Source organism: Cucurbita moschata, unplaced genomic scaffold (genome assembly GCF_002738365.1).
Source record: "Cucurbita moschata cultivar Rifu unplaced genomic scaffold, Cmos_1.0 Cmo_Scf00072, whole genome shotgun sequence".
Classification (NCBI taxonomy): Eukaryota; Viridiplantae; Streptophyta; class Magnoliopsida; order Cucurbitales; family Cucurbitaceae; genus Cucurbita; species Cucurbita moschata.
Genome location: NW_019268588.1, coordinates 84,649 through 93,896, shown reverse-complemented (window position 1 = coordinate 93,896; position 9,248 = coordinate 84,649). Strand labels below are relative to the sequence as shown.

The window sequence follows — 9,248 nt, the reverse complement described above, 5'->3', positions numbered from 1 at the left end:
TGTCTTTTTTTTTTTTTTTTTTTTTTGTGTTTTACTGGTCACATTCTTTTCAAAATTATAACTTTACGGTTACTGTCAAGAAGATCACATGAAACTCTTTCCGGTCGAGATTTTGTCATTAAAAAAAATTAAATTCTGCCTAAAAATATAGAAACACAATTACATAAATGCAATATTGCAATAATACAGTCAAAAACTATGGTCTATGGTCTACACATCAATGTGGATAACCACTTTTTATTTTAGTAAAAATATTCTTAAAATAAATAAATTCAATCAAATTTAGAGATTTTTTTTATTTCATAAAATATATAATTTATAATTTAACCTAAAAAAAAAAAAATAAAGGCATTAATTACAGAGGCCCTTGCCTTTGCCTATGCCTATGCCTCTGGCTATGCAGTGGATTTGGACTTTGATTCCCATTCCTTTACTGTTCTCTTCTTCCCCATAAGTACCCCTTCCTCTGCCTCCCCCTTTCCATTCTCCTCTGCTCTTCTTCCGCCATGCCTTCTCTCTCTCTCCTCTGCATTTTTGCTTCTCTCTCCTCTCTCTTCCTCCTCTCCCACGCCAGAATCCCCGGCGTCTACTCCGGCGGCCCCTGGCTGGACGCTCACGCCACCTTCTACGGCGGCAGCGACGCCTCCGGAACCATGGGTCTGTCCATCTCTCTCTGTTTTTCCCATTTCCCCTGTTTCTTGATTTGGGTTTTTTTTTGGTTTTCTTGTTAGGCGGCGCGTGTGGGTATGGGAATCTCTACAGTCAGGGCTACGGCGTCAACACGGCGGCGCTGAGTACGGCTCTGTTCAATAATGGCTTTAGCTGCGGCGCTTGCTTTGAGATCAAGTGCGTTAATGATCCCCAATGGTGCCATTCCGGTAGCCCTTCTATTTTCATTACCGCTACCAATTTCTGTCCCCCTAATTTTGCTCTTCCCAACGACAATGGCGGCTGGTGTAACCCTCCCCGCACTCATTTTGACCTCGCCATGCCTATGTTCCTCAAGATCGCTGAGTACCGTGCCGGAATCGTCCCCGTCGCTTACCGCCGGTGAGTCTACTTCCTATATAATTAATTGCATTTAATTGTAGAAATAATTAATTGTTTTTAGCTTATTTAATGTTAAAATTATTAACGAAATAAACTCGTATTTATTTATTTAATTTTGAAATTATTACAGGGTGGCATGTAGAAAACAAGGCGGAATCCGGTTCACAATTAACGGTTTCCGTTACTTCAACTTGGTTTTAATCACGAACGTCGCGGGTGCAGGGGATATCGTGAGGGTGAGTGTGAAAGGATCGAATACGGGTTGGATGAGCATGAGCCGTAACTGGGGGCAAAATTGGCAATCCAACGCTATTTTGGTGGGCCAGAGTCTTTCCTTCCGGGTCACGGGCAGTGACCGTCGTACCTCAACATCATGGAACGTGGCACCTTCTAATTGGCAGTTCGGTCAGACATTCACGGGAAAGAATTTCCACGTCTGAAATTCCCTCCCTTTTTTCGTAAATTTTCCCACAGTTTTTTCCCTTTCTATTTACCCGGGAAATTTTTAGTAGTGGGGCCGTAGAGTTAAAATAGGATGGTTAAAAACACAGCTATTTAAGAAAGTGTGTCTAGGTGTAGGAAAAGTTACCGAGGTGTGGTAACTGGCAGATTTCCTTTTTTTCTTTTTTCCCCTCTTTCATTTAATTTATGATAGGTAGCAGCGGTGAATTTAAAAATTACCGCGGTGGAAAAGAGTGTAGGGGTGGCTGAAGCGGCTGCAAATGGGAAATGTGTAGCCCGCAGCTTTTTATTACTACATACAGTAAAGTTGTTGTTATGTTATTTGGAGTTACCCAATGGGTTATTGCTATTACTCCAGTTATCTTGAATTTAGTGTAATTTTAGTAGATTTGAGGGTGTTTTTTGAAATTACAAGAAAGTTGTTTGGAGGATTTTCTTTCTTTTCAATTTATGATTTTCATTTAATACAATTATTAGCAAATTTAATTAATACAATTTTGATCATCAAGGTAAAATTGTTTAGGGAGTGTTAGAGTCGGTAAAAAAGGTTGGTAATTTGAAAGCAAAAAAGACGGATAAAAGGGTGGAATTTGTACCATATCCAACCAATATATCTTCCAAGAGAACAAAGAAGTTTAGGGAAGAAAAGAAAAGAATGGTGGAGAATGGAGCTTACTTTTAGGGTTTTGGGAACCAAAAAAACACTACAAATTCGGACATTTACATTCCCAAAGGATGCTTTTAGGTGTTTTAGGGTTTATAGTGAAATAATGCAAAAGTTGTTGGAACAATCTTTTTTGTATTATATGTCTACCAAATATCTTAGCAATGAATTTGTACCCGTAAGGGAAAGAAACATTCTTTCTAAAAGTGGAAAAATGCCTTTTTAAAAGTGGAAACATTCTTTCTAGAAGTGAAAACTTCTCCATGGAAAAAACATCCAACAAAACTGACAATATCTACTAACTCAAAAAGTTGTTGGAATTGGAATAATAAAATTATTATTATTATTTCTTTTTACCGGATGTTCTTTTTAGGTCAAAAAGCCTTCATATTCTTGGTATTTGAATAAATCCTTATTCTTTCTCTAACCATTCTATTTTCTCCACTTTTTTTTAGAATCTATTTTGATAATAATATTTTAATTTTTTGTGGTTCATTCGTAATTCAACTAGCAACTAAAAAAAGTTACTACAACATCCAAAGTACCGATTATAAATAGAAAGGCTTGTTTGATCTATTTGGTGGAGCATCCTAAATAATGCCAAAGATGAGAATTATATTTTTCGTCCCTATTCCTATCCACTCCAAAGTGTCTCTATCCTAGGGTCGCTTGTGGACACCTCTAAATGTAAGATAGAAGACTTATGGGCGATTTTAGAGAATATTATAGCGACAATATAGATTTTTGGTATAAAGTGCATATGTTGTTTGAAAGAAAAACATGCTTAAATATCGAATAGTTGCCTTTCATCCAACAACCGTAAAATTCTTATAAACGACACCGCATTAGTTTGGTACTAGTTGTAGTGAATGAAGAGATAATTGAAGTTAGAATCTCATTCTTTGGAAGAAAAATAAAGTAAATAAGAACTTTTGCAAAAACAAAAGGGTGTAAGCCAATGGACCATAGTTCTTATTCCACAAGCCCACCCTTACCTTTCTTCTAACATAAATGAAACAACAAAAGCAACCAACCAAACCCATTGTTAAGAATCAAACCTAAAATGAAAATTACAAATAATTTAGTCATACACACCTAGAGAGAATCATTAAAATTGACCAAACCCTACACCTCCACCTCCTTGAACGAATCCTCGACTTCTTGTAACGACTCAACTTCCATGACACCAACTAATCCTCGACTTCAAAACGTGCATCTCTTTCATACATTATTGAGGATTATTGAAAGCCGTCTACATTAACTAATTAAGAGGAAGATTATTAGTTTATAAGTCAGAAATACTATCTCTATTGGTACGAGGCCTGAACAAACCAAAAGCAAATTCAAAAGAGTTTATGCTCAGAGTAACAATATCATACCATTGTGGAGCTCTCTCGTTTCCCTTGAACCGTCCTGGGTCCGCCCCTCGCCGACTGGTTCGTGTATAGCATTTACACATAAATTAATAAACTTCAACACCCAACTAACCCCTCTTTTTTCCTATAAAGGATATTAATACTCATTTTCAAAATTAATGGGTATTTTTAAAACGTGATGTTAATAGTTAAATTCATAATAGTATTTTTTTTATTAGTGTTGCATACAATTACAGTAAAAAAAAGATGAGAAAGGCAAAGCTGTCAAAAGAAAATTGCTTGCAGAAGAGAGATTTGGGGTTAAATACATTATCATTACATTACAGCAGCTGTACAATTCACAAGTTTGCCTGTTGCATCCTCTTCAACCTTTTGTTACTACTCCAATTGGGTTAGCGCTATGATGCAAAGGATTACCTCCTTCACTTCTCAAAAATCTCAGATGGTTTCTGAAGCTGCTCCAACGTTGTCACAACCTCATTCATGCTCGGTCTGCGCTTCGGTTCTGTGGCTAGGCAGAAAACTGCAAGGTTTGCTGCCTTTTGTGCTTGTCCGAGAGTGTAGCGCCCCTCGAGTCGATTGTCCATGATGCAACGAATCTTGTGTTTGTTGACTAAATATGGTTTTGCCCAATCGACCAAGTTGTGTTCCCCAGTTGGTTGATTCTTGTCGATGGCTCGTCGCCCTGATAACATTTCGAGAAGAACTACCCCAAAACTATATACATCGCTTCTCGCCGAGAGATGACCTTACGAATGAAAGGATGTGGTTAGAATGATGAAATATGACAATTCATGGGAGGAACCAATCAACCAGTCATTTTTTTTGAGAAATAGAACCTGTGGCTAAGTATTCAGGAGCTGCATATCCATGAGTTCCCATAACTACGGTAGAGACATGGCTTCTATCTCCAACTGGCCCATCTCTAGCTGATCCAAAATCAGAAAGCTTTGCATCGTAGTTCTGCAGATTTTGAGGAAAAAGATGATCACATTTTACGAATAACTGCGAGTCAACACGATAAATGGATCGACGAAAAAAACTTGTAAGTCCTTACTGCATCAAGAAGGATATTAGATGTCTTGAAGCTGCGATATATGACGTTCATGTCGTTGTTGTGAAGAAATGCAAGTCCTCTGGCAGCATCAAGAGCAATTTTCATCCAAACGTTCCACGAAAGTGGTCGAAAGTGAGAGCTTCCTGTATCGACACAGTGTAGCAGCTTATACACAGAACATTGTACAAGAAAAAATGGGAAATGGAAAAGCATTGCATAATCAGCTACTCACTTCTGAAAAGATGATTTTCTGCACTGCCCTTTTGCATAAACTCATATAACAGCAGCCTGTGGTCATCTTCAAAGCAGTAACCAATCAGCTTCACAAGATTAGGATGGGAAAGCTGCCCCAAGTAGTTGATCTCCGCCTATATGTTTATCATTCGTTTAGTAGAGTCACGTTATAGCCGAAGCCGGGAAAGGATAGGCTACATTATATATATGTTAAACAATGATCTTTGATGCGAAGCAAAACGAGAGTTGTAACGCTGATTCAAGATAAATCCTGCATTTCTTTAATCAAAATGTTCAAACGAAAGCATAAATATAACGGTCCAAGCCCACCGCTAGCAGATATTGTCCTCTTTGAACTTTCCTTGAAGGTTTTAAAACGTGTCTGCTAGGGAGAGGTTTCCACGCCCTTATAAATAATGTTTTGTTCTCCTCTCCAACTGATGTGAGATCCCCCAATCCACCCCCTCCGTGGTCCAGCGTCCTTGCTGGCACACCGCCTCATGTCTACCCCTTCGGGGCTCAACCTCCTCGGTGGCACATCACCTAGTGTCTGGCTCTGATACTATTTGTAACAGCTCAAGCCCACCACTAGCAGATATTGTCCTCTTTGGACTTTTTCTTTCGGACTTCCCCTCAAGGTTTTTAAACGCATCTAATAGGGAGAGGTTTCCACACCCTTATAAAAAATGTTTCGTTCTCCTTTTAACCGATGTGGGATCTCACAATAAAACTTCAATCAAGGCAGTTAGGAACCAAAGAAGAAAACTGGAAAACGAAGTCAGGGGAATGAGGAAAATTCAATACGAACCAACCACTCCTTGTGACCCTGCAGCCCTTCTCTGTTGAGCCTCTTCACAGCAATTACCAAGCCAGTGCCAGCCTTGGTGGGAGTTAAGGAATGCTCATCAATCCAACCTTTGAAGACTGAACCAAATCCACCCTCCCCAACAACACTGTCGGGGCGAAAGTTTCTCGTTGCCGTTCTCAATTCATTAAAGCTAAAGTGTTTCAGATTAGAGCAATGCAGAATTTCCTCCTGATCCGGGGAGTCACCGGAATGGAGGCTGAGGATACCTTGCTACTGGAAATATGAGAATGTTCCCCATCTCCTCTCTTAGACCTGAAACTTGTAAGACTTGTAAGACCTGCAGCCAGTAAAGAACATACAATCGAAACATTCAGAAATGCCACTAATCTTTATGTGAAACACCCCAAGAACATACACAAACTAAATGATCCACAGATGCTTCCACTTGCGTTGAATCAGAAACGCCACATGATAACAGTTAATTCATTCAGTAAGTCAATCAAATCAAAGTATAAGGAAGTTATTTCATAATGTCATCAGAATGAACTCTAAATCAGTTCTGTGATTGTTCATGCCTGTTTACGAACTATGATAACGATTCAATGACAAATAATTCAAGGAAATGGAAGATATAGATATGAACAGAAGCAGGGACAAACGTAATTCATTCATTTCACCATCATCCTGGTTCGTATCTAATCTAAGACCCAAAATACCACCAAAGAGGCAAAAAGAAAACACAGAGAAAGCAAGAGAAAGCAATCCAAGCAAAGAACATTTAAAGAAACACCTAATCTGCAACATTCGAAGGCATCTATCTAATCTAAGATCCATTAAACAGTTGAGCCGATATCTACTCGAAATCATCCCGAACTAAACTTAGAACTCGAAATCATCCCGAACTAAACTTAGAACTCGAAAAATCAGATAAAAGAAGAACGGGAGTTTCAAATCAGAGGCATTAGGTACCTGTATGAGGATTCACAGACTTGAAACGATCACTCCAGCAAGCTCCCATCAGCAAAATCCAATCATAAACTTGCAGCAACTTCGAAAAAGGAAAACGAATAGATTAAAAGCCCCAAAATCCTTCCAACAGATCAAACTATTGAACACAACTGAGTCAAATTTATTTTCCCTTCTTTGCCTCGATTCAGAGAAGAAAGTTGGGGAAAAAGCTGTATGAACTGAGAGATGAAAATCAAGAAAATAAGAAATGAAAATGGATACGAAAAGATCACCAACTTTATTCAGATGTGGTTCGGGTCTCATAGGCTACATGATTGGAACACTCGGAGAACAGCAAGTTTGGAATTATCTTTTCCACAACTAATATTTTATATTTTCTGGATTTCCCCCTTAAGAACACTCGAGTTTGGTATGAACAAAACATTTTTCAAAAAAGAAAAGCATTCAATTTTTTTTTTTTTTTTTTTTGGCTACATTTAAATTTAAATGATGTGCCTAAACTTTGAACATTTAAATCTTATTCCTAAATCAATTTTAATTTAGTTGTCCCATCAGTTTACACTAATAATATTTTAAACCATATAATATACGCATATTATGACAATTTTTTAATAATAATTTTGAAAGTTAAAAAGATTGAAATATTTTATATAATCTAATCCCAACCAAACAAATAATATATATTTAACATTTATTTTGGAATATTTAGATTAAACTTAAACTATGGACGGTCAAGGCTCGAAAAATTAAGGAAGATTATTATAGCTCAACCAGTGTGGGTTGAATGAACTACGATGAATGTCACTGTGTGAGCCAAGTAGATAGGTTGGGCCAACGACTAGCTAACTCATGTAGTTAGTTAACGTTATGGGGATTACATGTCAATCCCCCTATTGGTATGTGAGTTATATAAATTACCATCATGGGTCGACCATACCTAGAATGAGTTATCGACAAAGATTACAGAAGCTTAAATCATGTGGATCGATTGAGGCTAGGATGAGTCAACTTGTGTAAATTAGGTTAAGGCCCCGAAAAGTAAGCCACGTGGGTTGTTTAGGCCAAGGACGAGCCTACCTATGTGGGTAACGTAAACTTATTTAAAAGAAATATAAAAATCAATAAAAACGAGAGAGAAAAAGAGGGTCGTGAAGAAAACTCATGCCTCTGCAAGAGTATCAAATATTCTTACTTATAGATATACAAAAACTATGGAAATTACTAATATGAAGAAGTTACATATCATGATAGACTCATAGGCGGAGTACATCATATATACTAATCATTAATCCATAAAATGCTCATATTCTATACATGCGATCATAATTACTACTAATTAGGTCATGCTATTAACGTGCATTCGTCGTAAATAATCTCCTAATCAAATGATGGACAGGAGTTTTGATATGTTACTTACTTGTGTCAGTTAGCTAGTTTCTTATGTAAAAACGTCTTTAAAGTGATTATTTTTTTCCAATTTATCTTGATTACACTAATATTTAATAATTTTCATGGCTAATATGGACCAATATTGATAGGACATATTAAAAGAAGTCAAACAAGACAAATTGAGGCAAGACACTCGCCCTCACACACTCACACGCGCCTCCACGAGCCAATCCATCCTTGGCCACGCACACTTCCATGCGCACGTGAGTTCCACACGTCATCAATCCCGTGTCTGCTAAAAATTCCATAACTTTTATAGAAATGATCGTTATGTCTCACGCTCGATTTCCCCTCATACACTTGCTATCTCCCCTTGGTTTTTTCTCGAAAAGTGTAGATCTCACTTCTCCAAACCTAATGAGACAAATTTGAATTACGCACAAGTGCATCGAGATTTTTGAAGAACAACGTTATGGGTTTCCACAAAATTACTTTCTACGAGATTCGTGGGTTTATATAGGATTAGAAAACAAAGATACATATATGGATAGGATGATGTGTGGTTTTTATTTCTTTTAAGTATTTGTAAGTGCCATTTTGTCAAACACCTTACACACACATAATCAATTCAGACCCAATACTATATTTACTATGGTTTTACATGAAGCCACAGCTACATCTTAACTGGGTTGTTACGTTACAAATGATATTAGAATCAAACATCCGGCTGTGTGCTAGGGAGAATGTTTGCCTCCAAAAGGGACGGATTGTGAGGTCTCACATCGGTTAGAGCGATGAATGCTAGCTTAGACTGTTATAAATGATATTAGAACTAGATACTAGGTGGTGTACCAACGAGAATGATGGCTCCCAAAGAGGTAGGTTATATGAAATCACACATCGGTTAGAGAGGCAAACCAAAGATCAAAAAAATAATAGGGTCATTTTAATAATTAAGGATAGAGTCTATAAAAAGATGAAAAGAAAATACTTTATTATGTAAAAATTAATACATTAAATATGAATTATTCTAAAGTGAAAAATTCCATAATTATGGAAAATTGGCTTTCAACGTCAGAATCTCACTTTTCTCCACTGCGGACGGCTAAAAAATATCGAATTTTTCTTTTTTTTTCCCACGTAAATAAAAGTGATTTTTTGGAAAAAGTAAAAAAAATAAATATAATAAATAATCTAATTTGACTTTTTATTTTAAATTTTTAAAAAACAAGGACATTA

The 9,248-nt window shown here is 37.1% G+C and overlaps 1 protein-coding gene and 1 pseudogene across 1 annotated transcript; one reads left to right on the top strand and one right to left on the bottom strand.

The window, feature by feature from the left end:
- The first annotated feature begins 437 nt into the window (after nucleotides 1-437).
- Nucleotides 438-1,915, top strand: LOC111438204 (expansin-A4-like). Its single transcript, XM_023076160.1, has 3 exons — nucleotides 438-657; nucleotides 732-1,050; nucleotides 1,181-1,915. The coding sequence occupies exons 1-3, from the start codon at nucleotides 507-509 to the stop codon at nucleotides 1,488-1,490; spliced, it is 780 nt and encodes a 259-aa protein (XP_022931928.1). The 5' UTR covers nucleotides 438-506; the 3' UTR covers nucleotides 1,491-1,915.
- Nucleotides 1,916-3,732: 1,817 nt separating this feature from the next.
- On the bottom strand, nucleotides 3,733-7,065 carry LOC111438203 (annotated as a pseudogene).
- Nucleotides 7,066-9,248: the final 2,183 nt, after the last annotated feature.